Source organism: Pleurodeles waltl, chromosome 5, assembly GCF_031143425.1.
Source record: "Pleurodeles waltl isolate 20211129_DDA chromosome 5, aPleWal1.hap1.20221129, whole genome shotgun sequence".
Classification (NCBI taxonomy): Eukaryota; Metazoa; Chordata; class Amphibia; order Caudata; family Salamandridae; genus Pleurodeles; species Pleurodeles waltl.
In genome coordinates this window covers 1,855,066,173-1,855,089,208 of record NC_090444.1, presented here as the reverse complement: position 1 = coordinate 1,855,089,208, position 23,036 = coordinate 1,855,066,173, and the positions used below count along the sequence as shown (strand labels likewise).

General features: G+C 49.9%; 1 protein-coding gene across 1 annotated transcript; it reads right to left on the bottom strand.

Annotated features, from left to right (window-relative positions):
* Window positions 1–3,175: 3,175 nt before the first annotated feature.
* HSP90AB1 (heat shock protein 90 alpha family class B member 1) lies at window positions 3,176–22,315 on the bottom strand. Its single transcript, XM_069236366.1, has 12 exons — window positions 22,000–22,315; window positions 19,144–19,290; window positions 18,534–18,740; window positions 18,282–18,441; window positions 16,991–17,124; window positions 15,981–16,298; window positions 15,077–15,242; window positions 14,806–14,996; window positions 12,560–12,707; window positions 5,740–6,008; window positions 3,932–4,265; window positions 3,176–3,763 (listed from the first exon to the last, which is right to left on the bottom strand). Exons 2-12 carry the CDS (start codon window positions 19,288–19,290, stop codon window positions 3,654–3,656), a joined length of 2,184 nt encoding a protein of 727 aa, XP_069092467.1. The 5' UTR covers window positions 22,000–22,315; the 3' UTR covers window positions 3,176–3,653.
* Between the last annotated feature and the right edge of the window lie 721 nt (window positions 22,316–23,036).

Sequence of the window (23,036 nt, the reverse complement as noted above, 5' to 3'; positions counted from 1 at the left end):
GTGCATGTGTTCGTTATGATATGAAGCTGCCCATGCAATGACCTGTTGGTATGATGTTGCATCTCCAGCAGGTTGAGGGCACGTCAGGTACAAATCAGGGTCATTAGGTAGTATGGGATATGGATCCCGTGGGTGAAAATCCTGTGGAAATTCACCCAAATCATCTCCATGAGGTGTTGCTGAACCTTGGGAAGAATATTGTGGCTCAATAATAGGTGGAGATTGTGGAGGAGTAGGAGGAAGTACAGGAGAGCAGTGGAGAAGGCTGAGGTTGAACTGGGGCTTTGTCCTTTGAGACCTTTTTAGGAGGAGCAGTGCCCAAAGTCTCTTGAAAAGTAAGTCTCCTCTTGATTGGGACAGGGGGAGAAGCAATTATTTTTCCTGTCCCCTTTTGTATGTGGAGCCGACAAGCGTCCATTATTTCAAGAATTCTCTCAACTGGTAAAAGTTGCCTAAACTCTGGTCCTATATATGTAAAACCTGAAGACTCTTGACATCGAAGGTGTGCAGAGCTCCTTCTGCAACAGTCTGGCTGCAGAAAGAATACTGGTAGCTCAATGGATTGATTAATATGGAATTGGGAAACCATATTAGGGAGGAACTTCAGGTTTGTGAAAAGGACCACCTCACCTTTATGAATCTGCAAGGAAGTTTCTTACAAGGTTAGTGCCTGGAGCTCACCGACACCCGAGTGAAGTGATGGCTGCAAGTACCCTCTTTCTGGCATGGTTATCCCCACTTTTTGCCTGCTATCTGTGTTGACTGTTCACTGGGTTCCTGCTAACCAGGACCCCAGGGACTGCTGTCTCCCTCTAAATTTGCTTGCTTGGGACTTCACGCCCCCACAATTGGCATACTAGTGCCCCCATGCAAGTCCCTAGTATATGGTACCCAGGACATTGGGGCACAAGGGGGTCTCCATGGGCTGCAGCATGTATTATGACACCCATGGGTGCCCATGCAAAATTTGTCTGCAGGCCTGCCATTGCAGCCAGCAAGAAAAAGTGCATGCACCCTTTCACTACACCAGGTCACTCAAATTACCCCATGGCAGGGTGCAGTTTCCTGTGTGAGGGCACCCCTGCACGAGCAAAGGTATTTGGTTTCTTGCAAAATCCTCTTCGCAGGTCCTTTTGATGGTTTGGGGAGAAGGTATTTGCCTCTTAGCCTGGGGGTGGGGCACTCAGGTAGTTACCTTTGGGGTAACCTTGTTCCTCCAGCTCCCCTCTACCAATTCCACTTCCTTGGATGGAGTCCGGACTTTCATTCTTTTATATGGTGTGTAAGTGCTGTGTGACCTTAGTGGTATTGCAGAAGCTTTGCGTGTCTCCTTGACAAGTCTTGGCTGCTCATCCAGAGCCACCTCTAGAGCGGCCTGGCTTCCAAGACACCCACTACACCTCACTGATCGGGAGGCAAAGTTGACATTTGGGGGCATATTTATACTCTTGGCGTTGAATTTGTTTACAAAAAAAAAAAATGCTTATTCAGTGCAAAGTCAACTCCATATTTATATTTTGCCATTAGACTCATCTAGCATCAGAATACAGAGTTTTTTTTGGATGTGAGAAACCACCTTGTCTGCCCCATGAATTAAAGTGCCATTGGGGGCCCCTGAAATGGGCCTCCCTACATGGCACTTTGTGCAATGGCCATGCTTAGGGACCCTTGTACCCTGTGCTGGCCATTGGAGTGGTATGCATGACTATTATAAGAAATGAGTTGTGTGGTATGGATGGTTTTGAATCAGGAAGTGACGCTAGGCTGGTTAAAGGCATTTTTTGCCTCTAACCAGCCTACTGTCATTTTTTGGTGAAAACCCCCTTCCACCCATACTGCAAACTAATGTTATTTTCCCCCAGACACTAGCCCACCCTTTGCACCTAATTGCAGGACTCCATAAATTTGGCACCTGGCTGGTACTCTGAAATGATGCAAGCCAGCACTTTACTTGGACACAACACGTTTGAGCAGTTTTGCGTCAAAAGGTATAAATATGGGCCTCTGGTTTCTGTTGTGGCAAAAAGGTCTATTTGAGGAGTTCCCCACTTTGCAAAGTAGGTTTGAAGGACTTGTGGGAGGAGTTCCTACTCCTGGACTTGATGCATTGTGCAGGGAAGGTTGTCAGTCATGGTCTGTCCCTGGGAGATATTCTGCCATCTGGTGATGTGGTGGTGAAGAGGCCACTTCCATACAAGCAGAGTTGTGACAATGGAGACAAGCATCTCTTCTCTCTCCTCGAAAGGGTGAGATGTTTGTGAGCCTGGGGGGGGGAATATGTAATTGAGTAGTAATGAGCTCTAGACAATCGCCATGTTGGATAACGGAAAGGACCCGTTTATCTGTGATGTGGACCCATTTGTGATGAAAGTTCGAGCCGTCCAACAGGTGTGGAGTTATGGGGGCTGAAATGGTCACTGCCTGGCAGTGGAGGAAGAGCCTTGGGAGGAGATGTTTTTACCATGGTCCTCGTTGCCTCTGAAAGAGGCCCCATATAAACCCCTAGGAGAGGGGAGGCTGTCTTGATTGTGAAGTGGACATCCCAAAGATGTGGAGACTCCTTTAAACCTGGGGTGACAAAGTGCTGGGGCACCCGTTGCATTTGCCTCATCTGTCCTTTTTAGCTTCAAGGGTAGTGTCCACCTAAGGGACTAAAAGATGGTCCTTATCAAAAGGGCATTTATGGACTGGCTAGTGCCATGTTTCCATGCTACGGTGGTTACCACAGAAATCAGGGACCCAATATCTTGTTAGAGGGAGCAGGCTCATTTGTCAACTATGGCAAACAAAGGCTCCTTGAAAATTGCCAGCATGACAAAGCATGCCAGGAACACTGGCTATCCCTGTGTAGATGTGTCAAACAAGCCCTGTTCGATAGGGTCCCTGTGTAGCTCTAGCTAGGCAGTAGTGTCCTGCGGTGGTGAGGGGCATGCAAGGTAAAGGCAGCATTTCAAGCAAGCCCCTAGGTTATGATGCTCCCTGCTGATGATGGGCTAAACTCAGAAACGTGTACAGGAATATACAGCACTTGCTGCACCTACAGAGGTGACTTACTTTTTGACTGGACTACGAATTAGACTGCATTTACCATGATGCTTCGGAGTCAGTTTGTGTAGGCAGTGTGCTCCTTTCTTTGAAACTGACTCAAGCCATTACAGACAGCACACCACAACTATCAGTGTAAAAACGGCATTCTTTATTCTTTATATTTTAATTTCAATGGAACAAAAATTGCAACAATTACAACTTCTGGGAAGAGTGGACTCACCTTTGTCCTAAAAGAGCAGGTTGGGGTCTGTCCCAGAGATGCAGGGAACATTCAAGATGCTGGGTCCAGCAGTAAAGGGAGGACAACACCGACTTACTGTGGTGTAAACTACCTCACTATCGTGGCAGCCGTGGGCTCTACCTGCCCATCGGCCCCCAACACCCGACTACTCCGGGGTGAGAAAAAGCAGCAGCTGGCTGGACGCCATTCGTCTTGATGCACGCAGGCCTCTACGTTAGAGCCTTACCCCGCCCAGTAACCTCTCCAACCCTTTCGCCAGAAAAACAAACGGGCACAAACACTAGAACAGAGGCGTGTAGCAATTGCAAGGAGTCATTTTGAAAAATTGCCGCAGCATGCCTGGTGTTAGACAGCCTGCAGTGCTTTAATCAACCTCCTCCATTCGGGATGCATCTTCATCCTCCTCCAGAGGTGGGATCTCATCTGTCGTGGCAGCTACAGGTTCCTCTACAGCAACTTCCTCCTCATCAATTCCTGCATCAGAAAACTAAGGGTTAATATTTCTAGTTTTCACAAGCCTGCAACCGGGTGCAAGGTAGTTTACACAATCTGCTAATTCACCAAATGCCCCCAACCCCTCTGGTCCAAGGTTCTGCATGGACCTGAGACGGCACGCCTCCAAGCCACCCACATGGTACTCACCTAACCCAAGCTTGATCATTCTGTAGATGCGGTTTGAGTGCGTCTGGGGGTCTTCCAGAGAGAAGCCAGATGACAGCAGCGCCGTCTCAAACAGTAGGACTACAAGGTCCTTAACCGCTTTGTCATTTTTATCTGCCTCCGCCTTCTGCCGGAGGGTCTCCACAATTGGGTGGTCAGGGTTGATTTCTAAGTGCTTCTTGGCCATCATGTAGCCCATGGTGGAGTTGTCGCGAAGAGCCTGTGCCTTCATAATCCTTTCCATGTTGGCGGTCCACCCATAGGTACTGGTCACAATGCAGCAGGGCGAAGAGACAAGGCGGTTGGAAACAGTCACCTGCGGAGGAAATTCATTTTAGGAGTCAGTAATCCTCCAGCTGCTCTTGAATACAAGAAGGTTCTGCAACACAATCCTTTACGACACAAACATGTCCATGCTGCAGAGGGAATTCTCAGAAGTTACTTGTAACAAGAACAGTCAAAACCACTTAGATCATAGATGTCACTTAGGAGGGCACTCTGGCTTTCAACTTCTAAATTTCTCATCACCCAGACAAGATAGCTCCTAATTGCTAGTCAACATCATGGATAAGAAAACCAGAAGAAATCTGCACCCTTTTCCAACAAAGCCATGTCCCTTGGTTAGTAACCAAAAAATTATTCTTTAGTCTAAACGGGGTGCTAGCGAACAGTTTAAAAACTTTATTCAGGCAGACCATTTTAGGTGAACCTTTGGTATGGACTACAGACCATCCCCTCTACCCATGCAGGCGAGATTGAGCAGTTTACCTTAAACCAAACTAAAGAATTAGTACCTGCACCCATAGCTGCAAGAGCATTCATGCCAAGCGTCCAGGTCAGACAGACTTTATAAACATACAATCTGCCTTTTGATTAGTGTAAAGTAGTTCCAATTGTGGCTTGTACCCTGTTGCATGTAAGTGTGGAATGCCCATAGTAGTCTAGGGTTAATACTCATTAAATGCTCACAAGGCCCAAATTTGCCCTATGCCAACGTGGAAGGGCACAAATCCACCATATTTATGAAATAGTGCATTCCTGTTCTTTTCCCCTTCACCAGTGCACACCTGCTTCTAGCGCCAACACAAGCATACTTTCACCATGGTGCAATGGTGTCTGCATTGCATTCATCATTGAGGAAGGAGCACCTTACTGCACACAAAAAAAAAAAAAAGGAGTTTTTCAATGTGTTGCAAATTGCAGCACACTGAGTAAAAAAGAAAAAAATTATTTCTACCTCCACAGAGGAGCGTATGGTTCTGGTGCTGCTCCAGGTTTGTGGTTTTGTAAATCTGGGGCAGCGTGGTAAATGCCACCGCAATGGCCGTGGAATACCCCCTCTGGGCACAGAGTAAGGCAACACGACTTGACTGCTTTGCAGTACTTCATATCTACGAGGCCATGAAAAGCCATGCAAAGTGGCTGTGTGGTGTCAGATATGGTTGAGAGGCTTGTGCTACCAGAGTGATGCTACAGCCTCAAATATGCCCTCAAGTTTTCTACCCAAACGCAAATACAACCCGCAAGATAATCACCCAAGTGCTGGCAGCCATACCAAAATCTAGTCTGAAGAGAACTGTTTTGATGACCAACAGGCTTTAGAGCCAGTCATTCTGGCCTGTGTTACCGACAGTACTTCAGACCTACAATTGCATGCAGAAGTGACAGGCAAGTCACCAGTTACAAACTAAGTTAAACTCCATCTCCCAATTCCACGCACGCACACCAGACCAACATCACTTGGTAGGCAAACACTCCCTACCCAAGTGGCACCTCGTGCAGGGCCTCACCTTCTCAACCTTCTTGTCCAAAATCTCCTTCATAAGCTTGCACAGGTTCTCGAACTTGGATTTGCTCTCCTCCATTTTCTTCTTTTCTTCCTCATCCTCTGGCAGCTCCAGGCCCTCCTTGGTCACAGAGACGAGGGTCTTTCCATCAAACTCCTTCAACTGCTGGACACAGTACTCATCGATGGGTTCGGTCATGTACACCACCTCAAAGCCGCGCTTCCGGACACGCTCCACAAACGCAGAGTTTGCCACTTGCTCCTTGCTCTCTCCTGAACACAAGAGGGTTGGAATGCATTAGACTAGTAGCACATCTAGGGTATGCTACGGCAGGGATATAGATTTCTGATCCAATTTAGGAAAGAAGCAAACTGTAGGTGGCCAACATGAACCTATTTCACTAAACTTCAGCCTGCAGATTGCATTCCAGTCCTACTCCAAACACAGCTTTAATACTTTAGCACAGGGGTCTTCAACCTTCACAGTAACAAGAGATTGAAGGAAAATCATGCCGAGCTACTAATATTAGAGATGTAGTGACCGTCCCCACCCAAGATTCTCAGCAGTGTTCACATCAGTTCATTAGGCAGGGTTGGCAACAGTAAAATTTAATATAATGAAAATGTCACTTACCCAGTGTACATCTGTTCGTGGCATCAGTCGCAGTAGATTCGCATGTTCTGCAATAGCTCGCCATCTGGTGTTGGGCCGGAGTGTTACAAGTTGTTTTTCTTCGAAGAAGTCTTTCGAGTCACGGGACCGAGTGACTCCTCCTTTTGTCTCCATTGCGCATGGGCGTCGACTCTATCCTCGATTGTTTTTCCCCGCAGAGGGTGAGGTAGGAGTTGAATTGTAGTAATAGTGCCCATGCAATGGAGTGACTAAGTATGCACCTATTTAAGGTTGAGATGATACATATATAAATAATTGAAGGTAACTTCTAAACTGCTACAGGCTCCCGGGGAGGCGGGTGGGCACATGCGAATCTACTGCGACTGATGCCACGAACAGATGTACACTGGGTAAGTGACATTTTCAGTTCGATGGCATCTGTCGCTGTAGATACGCATGTTCGGCATAGACTAGTAAGCAGTTATTTCCCCAAAAGCGGTGGATCAGCCTGTAGGAGTGGAAGTAGTCTGAAATAATGTCCTTAATACGGCTTGACCTACTGTGGCTTGTTGTGCGGATAACACGTCTACACAGTAGTGCTTGGTGAATGTGTGAGGCGTAGACCATGTGGCTGCCTTACATATTTCTTGCATTGGGATGTTTCCTAGAAAGGCCATGGTAGCACCTTTCTTTCTGGTTGAGTGTGCCCTTGGTGTAATGGGCAGCTGTCGTTTAGCTTTAAGGTAGCAGATTTGGATGCATTTAACTATCCATCTGGCTATACCTTGTTTTGAAATTGGGTTTCCTGCGTGAGGTTTTTGAAATGCAATAAAGAGTTGTTTAGTCTTTGATGTTTTTTGTTCTGTCAATGTAATACATTAATGCTCTTTTGACATCTAATGTATGTAGTGCCCTTTCAGCTACGGTATCTGGCTGTGGAAAGAACACTGGAAGTTCCACTGTTTGATTTAGATGGAATGGTGAAATAACCTTTGGCAAAAATTTAGGATTGGTTCTTAGGACGACTTTATTTTTGTGTAGTTGTATAAAAGGTTCCTGTATAGTAAACGCCTGAATCTCGCTTACTCTTCTTAGGGAAGTAATGGCGATGAGAAATGCCACCTTCCAGGTTAGGAACTGTATGTCGCAGGAGTGCATGGGTTCAAAAGGTGGACCCATAAGTCTAGTTAGGACAACATTTAGGTTCCATGAAGGAACAGGTGGTGTTCTTGGTGGTATAATTCTCCTAAGGCCCTCCATGAATGCTTTAATGACTGGTATCCTATATAGGGAAGTTGAATAGGTAGTTTGCAGGTATGCAGATATTGCTGCAAGGTGAATCTTAATGGAAGAGAAAGCTAGGTTAGATTTTTGTAAGTGAAGCAAGTAACCCACTACCTGTTCTGGAGTTGTGTGTAATGGTTGTATTTGATTAATATGGCAGTAGCAAGCAAACCTCTTCCATTTACTTGCATAGCAGTGCCTGGTGGATGGCCTTCTGGCTTGTTTTATGACTTCCATACATTCTTGGGTAAGTTGTAAGTGCCCGAATTCTAGGATTTCAGGAGCCAGATTGCTAGATTCAGCGATGCTGGATCTGGGTGTCTGATCTTTTGGTTGTGCTGTGTCAACAGATCTGGCCTGTTGGGCAATTTGATGCAGGGTACCACTGATAAGTCTAGCAGCGTTGTGTACCAGGGTTGCCTTGCCCAAGTTGGTGCTATCAATATGAGTTTGAGTTTGCTTTGACTGAGTTTGTTTACCAGGTAAGGAAGGAGAGGGAGAGGAGGAAAAGCGTAAGCAAATATCCCTGACCAGTTCATCCATAGGGCATTGCCTTGGGATTGTTTGTGTGGGTATCTGGATGCGAAGTTTTGGCATTTTGCGTTCTCCCTTGTCGCAAACAAGTCTATGTGAGGTGTTCCCCAGAGTTTGAAATAAGTGTTCAGAATTTGGGGGTGAATTTCCCCATTCGTGGACCTGTTGGTGATCGAGAGAGATTGTCTGCGAGTTGATTTTGTATCCCTGGTATAAACTGTGCAATTAGGCGAATTTGGTTGTGAATTGCCCAATGCCAAATTTTTTGTGCTAGCAGGCTTAACTGCGTGGAGTGCGTCCCCCCCTGCTTGTTTAGATAATACATTGTTGTCATGTTGTCTGTTTTGACGAGAATGTATTTGTGAACTATTATTGGTTGGAAAGCTTTTAGTGCTTGAAAAACTGCTAGAAGTTCTAGGTGATTGATATGCAGTTTTGTTTGATGTACGTTCCATTGTCCTTGTATGCTGTGTTGATCGAGGTGTGCTCCCCACCCTGTCATGGAAGCATCTGTTGTTATTACGTATTGTGGCACTGGGTCTTGGAAAGGCCGCCCCTTGTTTAAATTTATGTTGTTCCACCACAGAAGCGAGAGGTAAGTTTGGCGGTCTATTAACACCAGATCTAGAAGGTGACCCTGTGCTTGAGACCACTGTGATGCTAGGCATTGTTGTAGGGGCCTCATGTGCAGTCTTGCGTTTGGGACAATGGCTATGCATGATGACATCATGCCTAGGAGTTGTAATACCATCTTTGCTTGTATCTTTTGTGTTGGATACATGCGTTGTATGATGGTGTTGAAATTTTGAATTCTTTGTGGACTTGGAGTGGCTACTCCTTTTGATGTGTCTATTATGGCTCCTAGGTATTGTTGTACCTTGCGTGGCAGAATTTTGGATTTTGTGAAATTGACGGTGAACCCTAGTTTGAAGAGGGTTTGTATGATATGATTTGTGTGATTTGAGCACTCTATTAACGAATGGGCCTTGATTAGCCAGTCGTCTAGATATGGGAACACATGTATCTGCTGCCTTCTTATGTGTGCTGCGACTACCGCTAGACATTTGGTAAAGACTCTTGGTGCGGTTGTTAATCCGAAAGGCAGTACCTTGAATTGGTAATGTATTCCTTTGAATACAAACCTTAGGTATTTCCTGTGCGATGGGTGTATTGGTATATGGAAATAAGCATCCTTGAGGTCTAAAGTTGCCATGTAATCGTGCAGCTTTAGCAATGGCAATACTTCTTGTAGTGTGACCATGTGGAAGTGGTCTGATTTGATGAAAGTGTTCACTACTCTGAGGTCTAGGATTGGTCTCAGTGTTTTGTCCTTCTTTGGTATCAGAAAGTACAGTGAGTAAACTCCTGTGTTTATTTGTGTGATTGGCACTAATTCGATTGCATTCTTTTGCAATAGTGCCTGCACTTCTATCTCCAGGAGATTGGAATGGTGTGTTGTTAAATTTTGTGCTTTTGGTGGTATGTTTGGAGGGAATTGTAGAAATTCTATGCAATAACCATGTTGGATAATTGCTAGAACCCAAGTGTCTGTAGTGATTCTCTCCCATGCTTTGTAATAATGACCTATTCGTCCCCCCACTGGTGTTGTGTGGAGGGGGTGAGTGACATGTGAGTCACTGTTTAGTAGTAGGGGTTTTGGGGCTTTGGAATCTTCCTCTATTTCTAGGGAATTGCCCTCCTCTATATTGTCCTCGAAAACCTCCTCTATACTGTCCTTGGTAACTGGACGGTGTGGCTTGTGAGGTGCTGGCTTGTGTGCTTTGACCCCGAAACCCCCCTCGAAAGGGCGTTTTACGGAATGAGCTGTAATTCCCTCTGCTCTGCGGGGAGTAGAGTGCGCCCATGGCTTTGGCAGTGTCCGTATCTTTTTTGAGTTTCTCAATCGCTGTGTCCACTTCTGGACCGAACAGTTCTTTTTCATTAAAAGGCATATTGAGAACTGCTTGTTGAATCTCTGGTTTAAATCCAGACGTTCGGAGCCATGCATGCCTTCTGATAGTTACAGATGTATTAATTGTCCGTGCAGCTGTATCTGCAGCGTCCATGGAGGAGCGGATCTGGTTGTTGGAGATGGCCTGTCCCTCCTCAACCACTTGTTTTGCCCTATTTTGTAAGTCCTTGGGCAGATGTTCAATGAGATGTTGCATCTCGTCCCAGTGGGCTCTGTCATAGCGCGCAAGTAGTGCCTGGGAGTTCGCGATGCGCCACTGGTTTGCAGCTTGTGCTGCGACTCTTTTACCAGCTGCATCAAACTTGCGGCTTTCTTTATCTGGGGGTGGTGCATCTCCAGATGTGTGAGAGTTGGCCCTTTTCCTAGCTGCTCCTACAACGACAGAGTCTGGTGGCAGCTGTGTAGTGATGAAAACCGGGTCCGTAGGAGGCGGCTTATACTTTTTTTCTACCCTTGGTGTGATTGCCCTACTTTTAACCGGCTCCTTAAAGATGTCTTTTGCGTGGCGGAGCATAGGCAGGCTTTGGTATGAGCTGTGGGTGGAGGAGAGTGTGTTGAATAAGAAATCATCCTCGACCTGTTCTGAGTGGAGGCTTACGTGGTGAAATTGTGCTGCTCTAGCCACCACTTGAGAGTACGCGGTGCTGTCTTCTGGTGGAGATGGCTTCGCAGGGTATGCCTCCGGACTGTTATCTGACACTGGGGCGTCGTATAGGTCCCATGCGTCCTGATCTTGGTCACCCTGGCTCATGGTGGTGTGAGCTGGGGAGTGTGATGGAGTTTGTGCTGGTGAAACGTCAATCACGGGCGGAGGTGAGGGTGGTGGTGTAACTCTTTTCACCACTTTTGGTTGTGGTGTTTGTTCCGTGTGGAACTCCAACCTCCTCTTTCTCCTAATGGGGGGAAGGGTGCTTATTTTTCCTGTCCCCTGCTGAATGAAGATACGCTTTTGCGTATGGTCCACATCAGTTGCTTGTAGCTCTTCCTCAAACCTATGCTTCTGCATTTGGGAGGTTAGCGAGTGCTCTTCTGTATAAGAGCCTGAAGCTGGGTCGCTTGCAGTTTGTTTCGGCATCGAAACTTTGTCTGCGTGTTTTTTCGGCTCCGAGGTGACTTTTTTCTTTTTCGGGGCCGAAACCTCTCGGCGTCGATCTGTTTGTGCCGCTGTCTCGGCGTCGAGCCGTGTCCACACCGGCATCTCGGTGTCGAGGCTTGTCTCCAGCACTTTCTCGGTCCCGAGAAGGCTGCGTGCCGGTGTCTCGACCGGAGTCGGACGATCTCGGCACTGTTTGGGCCTTTTTCGGTGCCGACGGTCGGTCACCGAATTTATGGGTCGAGCCATGGCCTGGTGGCAGTGGCGTCCCCTGGGCCTTGTAAATCTTCCTCTGTGTGGTTTTTGACGTCTTACTCACGGTTTGTGTATCGTCGAATCCTTCGGAGTCGGAGTCTTGGATCGAGAAGGTACCTTCCTCTTCCTCGAACTCCCGGTGGGCTGTCGGTGCGGACGCCATCTGAAGTCTTCTGGCTCGACGGTCTCGGAGTGTTTTTCGGGACCGGAACGCACGACAGGCCTCGCAGGTGTCTTCGCTGTGCTCAGGTGACAGGCACAGGTTGCAGACCAAGTGTTGGTCTGTGTAGGGGTATTTATTGTGGCATTTGGGGCAGAAACGAAACGGGGTCCGTTCCATCGGCGTTCTTCAGCACGCGGTCGGGCCGACCAGGCCCCGACGGAGGATCGAAAAAACTACCCAGAAGGGCACCGGAGCTGTTCGATCTTCGATGCGGTGTTGAATGTAAGTACGCCGATCCCGAACGCAACAATACCGACGAAAATCTTCCGAAATTAGCTAATTTTCCGTTCCGAAACTCGGAGCGACAGGAACACGTCCGAACCCGATGGCGGAAAAAAAAAACAATCGAGGATAGAGTCGACGCCCATGCGCAATGGAGACAAGAGGAGTCACTCGGTCCTGTGACTCGAAAGACTTCTTCGAAGAAAAACAACTTGTAACACTCCGGCCCAACACCAGATGGCGAGCTATTGCAGAACATGCGTATCTACAGCGACAGATGCCATCGAACATAAAGTTAGCAATTGGAATGCCTCATTAGGTAATACATAACCGTAGCTGCAACACTCCTGGCACCAAGGTAAATAATGTGAGTAATGCATCTCACACAAATTGAAGATTCAACAATTTTTTCCAAACATCTTAGAACTACTGAAAACAATTTCAAAATATGAATTTTAATGTTTGTACTCCTATATTTCATGCAAGCAAAGGCTTATATAGTAGTAGGCTGTGCGCACAGATGAAAGCTACTCACAGGGACCTGGAGAGCTACTGACGCTCACGAGCTACTCGTTGCACATCTGCTCTAGCAAGTCACAGTACAAGTCACAGTATCGCAGGGACTCACCAGTGATGTAATATATGGCCTTCTGGGTCTCCTTCATGCGGGAGACGTATTCTGTGAGAGATGCCATCTCATCACCAGTCTGGGAGGTGTGGTAACGCAGCAGCTCTGACAGCTTCTTCCGGTTGGCAGAGTCCTCGTGGATTCCAAGCTAGAGGGGAGCAAGGGATTGAAGTGAGATGGGGCTGTACGACTGCTAAAGACGAGCATACTGCAGGGGTGTGGGAGCCATAAGTAGATGAGATCAGGGACAGGTAACCACCGCCCTCTTAAACAACATATTGTAACACCTTAGACAGGAGATCTGCCTGAGATTGAATCCACCCCAAGCCACCGATCTGGTGTTAATAAAGTCTGCTGCATTAAAATGCAGATTTTGCAGCACAACTGCATGTTCGCAGCACTTTGTCCCAAATTCTGGCACCAAAAGAGAAAACTTATTTACGATGGATGTCCTAACCCAGGGTTTCCCAACCTGTGGCCCTGGGACTTCACAAAGCCTCCTCAAGGGGTCTGCAACTGCTTAGAAAGTATCAATAGATCAATCAAGGGGGTAAATGTAGAATTGAAATGTAAGGCTTCCTGTAGATTAAGGAATTTGAAATTGGAGGCTAAAAATTATGCACAACATGTGTATCTACAGCGACAGATGCCATCGAACATTAAATTACGACTGATGCCCCTGCACTGCTTCCACTAATCTATGTATTTTTGTACATTGCTTTGCGTTTCAAATAATGGAAAAATTCTAGGCCGGTGTATCCGGATTCCAGAGGTTGGCAACCATTGCCCTCGCCCACAGCTTTTACAGCCAAAGCTGTATTTGAAGAACAGAACCTGAAAGGGGAGTGGTGTATCGTCGTGTAGGGGGGGGGGGGGGTTGCTGCACGGACACAGCTCTTCACCGAGGGCGCCTCACGGCGCTGGCAGACCTCGCTGCCAAGGACCAGGGCTGCCTGTTAGAGGCACTGAAGGAAGTGGGAGGCTGTACTTCAGAGAGTGCTTAGGTGTCTCACTTTCAGCAGTATGTGATCATGGGACACTTGGTGCCGGGGTGCTCGCTGCAGGAGAAGAGTGAATGCTGCAGACTGAGCTTCCAGCTTGGGATGTACTGAACCTGCTATGAACTGCAGAAGAGGGGCGTCTGCCAACGGAGGAGACTCCGTTCAGGTACGTGTCCGCATGGATGCGTTATAAGGGCCACAGCGCAGACAGTGATCCGCGGCTGACCGGTTCCAAGAGCTGGACTGGTGCTCAGGACTGAAGTCAGGCCAACCCAACGCGGTACAACTTCAGTCACGGGGCTCTCCACCACCCACTGATCGCGAAACTGCAATAAGGAGGGCGGGTGCACGGCATGTAATGCACGAGTCTGACAGCACCGACCCAGTGGGTGGGACGATGCCCTTCAGTAAAAGCTTGATGGCTGTTCACCCTGTAGGCGAAAGATTGCGGCCTCTGCAAAGATTATTTCTGTGCTGCGTTACAAGTGGTGAGATAATGTCCCCTTTAAGAGGTGGTGCACCCAAGATAATTTAGTTAATGCGGAGTGGTCCATTGAGGCCCCAAGTCACTGCTCGAGGACGGCACTGCCAAGCTTCTAGCACCGAGAGCTCTGAACACTCCGGGAGGCCAAGGGTGAGGCTGAGAAGCGTGTACGTGTCCTCGCTGCAAGGGTCGCTCGGTCCATGCAGACTGTGCCCGGGCAGGATGGGGGCCTGGCGCTCTCCCTGCTCTGGAAGGAGCCAAGTCTGTCCCACGTCGGGACATCGCTGATACCAGGAGTCTCCAAACTGGGGGGTCCTGGGGTGCCAGGCTCTGGACAAAAGCATTAATGACAGGCTTTATTTTAAGCTGAAAAATGAGCAGCAGAAAACTGCTGAGTAATGGCCATCACTGACATGCTTGTCATTTATATCCAAGTTGGGAGTGTGTCCGGGGGGGGGGGGGGGGGGGGGGGGGGGGGGCTCATACTCTGCAAAACCTCCAACCCCAGTGATCACACTGCATACTGACCAGGACGGGATAGACGTGGTCGCATTTTTAAAGCAGTAACAGAATTTAACCGCAATGTTTGAAAAGGCTAGACATATTTTTGAACATTGCCAACCTTCTTAGAATTGTGAAAAATCCGCGGGGGCCCATATTTGGGGAGGGATAGTTGAACACAAAGGACAGACGAGTAAGACGGCAGGCAACACCCCCACACCGGACCCACCAGAGAAGGACCCTGGCCGGAGGCCGCTCACCTTGAGGTTCTTGGAGAAGGCCTCGTAGAACTTCTTGTAGTTGTCCTTGTCCTCGGCCAGCTCGCAGAAGAGCTCCAGGCACTTCTTGACGATGTTCTTGCGGATGACCTTCAGGATCTTGCTTTGCTGCAGCATCTCGCGGGAGATGTTCAGGGGCAAGTCCTCCGAGTCCACCACGCCGCGCACGAAGTCTGCAAGGGAGCGGAGGTGGTTAGATGTGGACCAGCCGGGGAGGCCCCCTCTGCCCCCACCCCAGGCCCGCGGTACTCACTCAGGTACTCCGGGATGAGCTCGTCGCAGCTGTCCATGATGAAGACTCGGCGCACGTACAGCTTGATGTTGTTCTTTTTCTTCTTGTTCTCGAAGAGGTCGAAGGGCGCTCGGCGGGGGATGAAGAGGAGAGCGCGGAACTCGAGCTGGCCCTCCACCGAGAAGTGCTGCAAGGGAAGCACAGGAATGGAAAGTCAGCAGCAGGTAACTTACTCCCACATAAGATAGTCTACACTCGGCACACCCACAAGCCTAGGCACCCCGAGCCCCTGCATACCTGGGGTGCATGCCCCCCTGCTCACCCTGGAGCGCAGACTGGTAATCACCGCCGCTGCGCCGAGCCTCCCCTTATGATGGTGAAAATCAGCCCTGGCACCAGTACCTAACCCGTGCCAATGCCCCCATTCACTTGAGTGCAGAGAAGCCCCCCCCCCCAAAAAAAAAAAACCCCAGAAAAGGTTAGGGGTAGCATGATTAGGTTTCTGGATGCCCATGAATTGCATCATTCTGCAATCTAGTGGTTAGGTCTGGAATTAAAAGAAAACCCGCTTGAAGCTGCACAACTACTCGTACTGGCGAGTAACCATTACAGTGGACAATATTTTCTATAAAGACAGCTAGTTTTATCAAAAGTCAACCCAAGCCACCGATATTAAAGATTTAGGTGTGATTAGACCGGAATAAACTAGTAGCCACTATATGAATTCAGGCGTTACAACATAAGGCGCAGGTGACGTCAGTAATGGCAAAAATGCTTCCTTAGTATGTAATAAGTACATTGGTAACGAGCCCCAGCCCTGTCTGCAGACCCAGGGACTAAGGTATCAGTAGAATGTTCCCAAGTCACCACGAGTTCATGCACATACACGTGTGGGGAATGCAAGCATCCCCAGGGACCCCCTCACCTTGACGGCCAGGTGGTCCTCCCAGTCGTTGGTCAGGCTCTTGTAGAACTCCCCGTACTCCTCCTGGCTGATGTCGTCCGGGTTGCGCGTCCAGATGGGCTTGGTCTTGTTCAGCTCCTCCTGGTCGATGTACTTCTCCTTGATCTTCTTCGTCTTCTTCTTCTTCTCCTTGCCGTCCTCCTCGTCGTCCGAGCCCACGTCCTCGATCTTGGGCTTGTCCTCCTCCTCCTTGGGGGCCTCCTCTTCGTCTTTCTTCTCCTCCACCTTTTCCTCCTCGGCCTCGTCGTCGCTGATCTCCTTCTCGCGCTCCTTCTCCAGCTGAAAGGGAGGCAGAGGGTGAGGGGAACGAGCACAGGACACCCCAGCACCCGAGGGGCAACCCCACAACTCTTCTCTCAACAGGTAAAGACCGTACAAGCTTTCTGATGTTCAAACCGAGCCCTGAAAGGTGACCGCTAATACCCACGTGTCTTCTGCCTTACTCTCCCCGTTACCTTTCACCCTTGTTCAGACTCCAGGGTTCATGCCCCCAACCCACCACCACTCCAGCGGGAGGCCAGGGGGCTTCCCCTATAGATCACGCATGGTGCCTCCATCCCGCCTCCACTGGAGGACAGCGCAGACCCTGAACAGGACAATTAGGAATTCACATATTTTTGCCCTGAAGTTGGCCTTCAGGGCAGCACTTCAAAAAACTCAAAAGTACTACTTTCCAACCCTTTGTACAAATACTGGATTACAACTTTAAAATACTCCAGAAGTGGAGTCAGAAGAGCTAAAATTCCTGGAATATATTAGGAGAAGATGCCCTTAAGACTCGAGTTTCAATAGTAAAGCTGACCTCCAAGGTTTGCCACGTCCACTGCTGCTTCGAGGGCACAGTGGAAGGCAAGGACTCCATCCTGGAGTGTTATGTATACATCCAACCAGGACAAGACCATAAAACCACCACATCCATAAAAACAGCAGTCAGGCAGACCCCCCCCCCCCCAAAGGTGGGGGATACTTACGTAAAGGGTGATGGGGTAACCGATAAACTGGGAGTGCTTCTTCACCACCTCCTTGACACGCTTCTCCTCCAGGTACTCGCTCTGGTCCTCCTTTAGGTGCAGGATCACCCGGGTGCCTCTGCCGATGGGCTCACCTGAGCACAGAAGGAAAACCGGACAGTCAGTCTCTGCACACTGCGCTCGGAGGCACTGCAGGCCTTCCAGGCGCATCAGCTGCCCTCACTCAGCGAGGAGCCAGTATAACATGCTGGCAGGAGCTGGACACTACCGAAGGGTGGATTTCCAGATTCTCGTAGGCTTTGAAAGCAGACGTCCATTAAGGGGTGTGAAGACACTGCAGGACAGGGCAGTGGCCTCAGCAGGCTTGTTTTTAATAGCAGTGCCGGCTAGCTGGGAGGCAGAAGGTCCCAGGCAGGAAGAGGGGGGACTGCAGCATCCCAGAAGGTTAATGAGCAATAAAGAAACCTTTACACAGTCAATGTCGACTCATCCTCTTCACTTTCAAACACCGAGAGCAAATATCTCGCTGCGTCTCTCATAATCCGCGACTTCAGGAACAAACTACATTCAGCCTCGGCACACGATTTAATCGGGTAATGTAAACAGTGAACACTTCTACCCTACAGGGACTACGTGAATGGGCTCAGGAATCCCTCAGCCGCTACACTTCCCTCAGTTAATGTACAACACAGCTCAACTCAACCCTACAGAGGAGCTGCACTCACTGCCCTCCGAGGGGCAAAGCAGAAAGGCGAATATCCAGCGGACAACAGAAAGGTGCAAGTGCAGAGACCAGGCGATGGCTTGCATGCTTGAAGTACTCAGCCGCTGACAACTACTGTGGTCCCATCACATGCCATCCTTTGTTGCCCACCACCCCAATTTGGACCCAGCTATATGCATGTCAGGCTTGTGCCAGGGGGCCCTGTGCTTGCTATGCCACTGGATTCCAGCTAGCCTGGCTGATGAGGGGTGATGCCCCAACGCCGGTCCCAGGATGCGTGCCTCCAGTACACGGGGCACCCGGACTGCCAGTTTGGGCTGGACGGTTACTATGTGAAGCAGGGGCTAAACTGATACATGTGGCTGGGTTCAAGCTACAATGACGTGGTGAGCAAATATGGATTTAGGCCCAGATTTTACACCGAGGGAATACATGTTTGACATTGTTCAGCATTCTGTCCATCTGTTCTTTTAAATGTTTAAAGACTGGTATGTCACAAGCGTATTACTGCAGAGCTCAGGCGTCACAAGGAAACACCACCTTCCACACCTGATGTTAGGGTCATACCTGTGTCCACCTTCACTGTGAAGGAGCCGCCTGCAGAGGACTCCCAGGCGTACTGCTCGTCGTCATTGTGTTTGGAGATGACCACCACCTTCTCGGCCACCAGGTAGGCGGAGTAGAAACCCACACCGAACTGCCCGATCATAGAGATGTCTGCACCTGCCTGGAGAAGGAGAAGTACATCACTTACAGCCCACACCCCCCAAGCCAGCCTCTCCCAGCCCGCTCAAGCAGCAGCGCAGCCCCGCGGCCTACCTGCAGGGCTTCCATGAAGGCCTTGGTGCCAGACTTGGCGATGGTGCCCAGGTTATTGATGAGGTCAGCCTTGGTCATGCCGATGCCAGTGTCCACCAGGGTCAGGGTGCGCTCCTGAGGGTTGGGAATGATGTCAATCTTCAGCTCTTTCCCGTTGTCAAGCTTGGTGGGGTCCGTTAGGCTTTCGTATCTGATTTTGTCTAGCGCCTAGAAAGAACAGAAACGTTAATGACATCATGAAGTATTTACCCACGCCTTGGGTAGTTAGCAAAGATACAACAGATCAAACGTAGCTCAAAGCCCACCCTAAGAGGAAGAAAAGGAAGGTTATGAGAGACCATTTACTTCCGGGATGCACATGCATGCACTTTAAAGGGGGGAACGGGCCACTGCTCCTTCCACACCCAGAGACACCCCCAACACAGATTTCAAAGCCCACCCTTAAGAGGCATAAAATCAGGGATGATGTACTTCCAGGGCACATGCATGGCACAAACCCATTAAAGGACGTGACAGGGTCGCTGTTCCTTCCAGAGCCCGGGACATGCAAGGGTCAAAGCCCACCCTCGCCACAACAAGCACTGAACGGTCCACCCTGCCCCGTACTCACGTCGGACGCGTTGGAGATGAGCTCCCGCATAAAGATCTCCTTGTTGGAATAGAAGGTGTTGATGATCAGGGACATCAGCTGGGCGATCTCGGCCTGGAAGGCGAAGGTCTCCACCTCCTCCTCCGCATGCTGGACTTCTTCCGGCATCTGAAAGAGGACCAGACCCGTCAGGGACGCTGCTCGGCGCCCGAAGGATGCAGGATATGACCCATGCCTCCACCCCGAGCTCAGATTCTCCGACAGGAGGCTGCAAGGTGGGTTTACCAAATAGGTCTGCGGCTGGAGCCGCTGTGCACCCAAACCCCTAGAGTACAGCACTGAGCCCCACCACCCCCCAAAGTCATTATTTGCCCAGGAGACACCATCTCAGATCCGCACCCCGAGGCATCACCTGAATATGAGACACTGCTGCTCCACGTCAATCATCAAAACTTCAATAGTTACATTTGTTTTCATGCCTTATTTTAAATGAACTATACGTTGTTTTTATAAATATTAACTGGCCTGAATGTCGTGGTTTTAATTTACATTGCTTTTAGAATAGATAAGCCCCGTTAGTGTGGGTTGACTACACTTTGACATTATTAAAGCGATGACTGACTCAAGACCTAGAGCAGAATTCCTGGGAAGTGTGTGTGTGTGGGGGGGGGGGGGGGGGGGGAGTTTACTTATTCAAGGCAAGCATCTTTTAACGACAAGGAGTACAACAGATGTGCTGTGTAAGCAAAAAGTGAAACCCAATTCATGCTCTTATGCGCCAGGTTCTCAAACTTGGGAAAATTGTGCATTCAAGTTGTAATATTTTCCGAATTTCGACACTCGAGGTCTGTGTTAAAGTACGATTTAAACAGTGTAGATAATACAGAATGAGGCACAAACAGTCGCTTTGGTAACCTGGGCAACGGGTCACAATAACCGGGTGTGTTTACAGACCCCTCCCTTCCCACAGGAGCAACAGTCAACTGTCAAGAGTCCATGGCAACGGGTTGTGCGGTTCACCCCGCATCCTGCACCCAGATACCTTCTGCCAATGACTGACTAGTACTTCCCCGGCCAGTCACTAAAACTAAACACAAACCGGCGATCGGACCAATGATAACTTGTCTGTGGTCAAGATACACTCCTCCATCACACAGGTGAAATATACAGGAGTCGATGTACCCACCACTGACAAGTGCCCCAGAACGGACTGCTGAGGAACAGGGTATAAGCAGATCTGTACAAGATGCCCTAATAACTGGACACACCCAGACTCCTACCATCCACACCTGACGTTTGCATCCAAGCAAAGCCAACCTCGCTCTGGTGAAGGAGTGCAGCGCTTTGAAGCTACTGGTGCACAACAAGGAACTTCAAGTCTTGTGCAAATGACATTGTGTCAAAGCTCTTCGCCATTTGCACGAAAATTACTTGAACTGTGAAATAAAGGGCGTCGTGCTACCCCATAAAAGCACCATTGTAAAAAAAAAAAAAAAATACACTAAGCCTTCAACGCCGTCCCCTTCCTCTTAACTTTCCCTCATGTCTCGCTTAATGTATTTTAATAAGATACCCCAGCGTGATTGTTGTGAAATCACAAGCGGATTACACCTCTCACACAAGTGTACTAACGAAGCTATCCCGTGTGAAAAGCAGGTACCAAGACCCCCATTTCTGCCGAGGCACTGCTTGTTTTCGATTCCTGAGCACGAGCCGTGGGTCCCTGAAGCCCCAGATACTGGAGTACTGCAGGGATCAGGGGGTACCCCTGGGGAACCCCTGCTCGAGACCGAGGAGTTGCCACCCCTCCAGGATCCCAGGGTGGGGAGGTGACAGCGTCGCTTCATCACATCTAGGAATAACCTTAAAAAGCCTACGAGCCGCGCATGCGCACTGCCGCCCTATCCAAGCGCCTCACACCCAGTATTACCGGGTGCAGAAGTGAAAGCATCGCTTCCCGGCACCTAGGAAGGCCCTTTAAAGGCCGACAAGCCGCGTATACGCGCTCTCGCCCTACCCCAGCGCCTCACACCCGGGGCCGCGCCCAGGCTCACAGGGTGCAGAGGTGACAGCGCCGCTTCTTCACAGCAGACATGGCCACCTAAAGGCCCACGAGCCGCGCATGCGCACTGCCGATTCATAGTCAGGCAACTTAATCCATTGTCTGCGGGAGCACGCCGTGACACCGGAAGTGGCGTCACGATGCGCGCCGTGACGCACCTGCGTGCACCCAGCACGCGAGGAAGCCGGCTTCTGGAAGCTTCCAGAACCAGGCAACACGGAAAGCCTGTCAACACACTAACTCACCCATTCCGGGTCACTGTCCGGCTCCTGGTCTTGATCTGCGAAAGAGAGCCTGGACTCCATAGCTCGGTCGAACTCGTACTCCATGGCCCCGCGTCCCCACCCCCAAGCTCGCACCCCCACCTGTGCTGACTCTCTACATTCGGGCCGTCACTGCGGCTGTCTCGCGGAGGCCTGAGGCGGCGCGCGCACAGACTCCAGGGCGGCCTCGTGCCGCTTACATCCGGGCACCGTATAAGCCCCGTCACTGTGGGCCTGCGCGTCACAAAGGGGGGTCAAGCCATCACCTAGGAGTCCCTAACACACACAAAGGGCCGCGCGCCCTTTGGACACCCAAGCGATAACCGCTCGTGCCACCCTCAACCCCCGACGCGCGGCTCGCGCCCTCCTTCAGTTTATAACTCGCGGTGGCCACGCGCTCCTGGTCTGCGTCGGGTGTCTCGCGCCCTGCGGCAGCTGCATTTAGGACCCCTCGCTCAGCCCTGAGAGCGCGCGCCTCCTCGCACGCAGCGTCCCGCGTCCCCGCCGCTAACCGACACAACGGCGGGATCGCGAGCGTCCTCGAGCGCTCACCTTGGCGGTTCCTGGTGTGCAGGCGGAGGCGAAAAGGGCACTGAGCTGCAATGGTGCGGCGGCGGCTGCTGCTTGGGGTGGAAAGAGGAGCCGTCACTGCCGCTGCCCTGTCATATAGCGGGGGGCGGAGGCAGGGCAGAGCGCGGCCGCGGCAGATCCTTCCGCTTAAAGGAGCCGCGAGGCTTCTGTCACTGAGCAGGGGGCGGGCGTGCGGCTGGTGGGCCGGACCGCGGGGGATGGGCCCACGCCAGCCGGGGCAGCACAGGGGAGGGTCGCGGGCGGGTTCGAGCAGGTGTCTTCCGGGCGCACGAGCGCGGCTTTGGTTGAGCGCTATGGTAGTAAAGGTAGAAGACGGACTGGCGAGCAGCCCTTTGTCGAGCGGGTCGGCCATCTTGGAACGGTGCTCAAGGCTCGGGCGGAGCCGGGCAGAGGCCGATTCACTTCCATCGTGGACGTCTTGTTTTGGACTTTAGTATTTTAATCTTTTGTTTTGTAACCTTATGTAATTGCAATTTTATATATATATATATATATATATATATATATATATATATACACAAAATATAAATTATGTATACAATAGCGTTATACAAGTGAGTGAAAATGTGACACTTTTTACGTATATTTGAGAGTCAGTGTACGCCGCTCCACCTGAAACCATCTACATAGGTGTTCAGATTAACCTCTTAGCAATGGGAGATGTTGGCCTTCCATCATGTCTGCCCTTCTGGCTCTCGGATTTTCTAAACCCAGATTTGCAAACTCACGATGTTATCTGTCTGAAGGCTCATCTGTCCGAAGACCATCTGCTTAGAAGAGCATCTGTTCGCGATCTGCATTATATGTGTAGCCGCAGGACCGAGGCTCTATTGAGTTGTCAATAGCTAGTTCGTATAACGTTAATTCAACAATATGTGCTCATTGTGGGAAAAGCAACAAGGCGGTGAGCGTCATTTCGGGTAAATCAGCTGTGCATCGAGAAAACGAAAGTACACCCGGTCTGTCACTCTTACCACAACCCTCTCAGTTCAGCATAT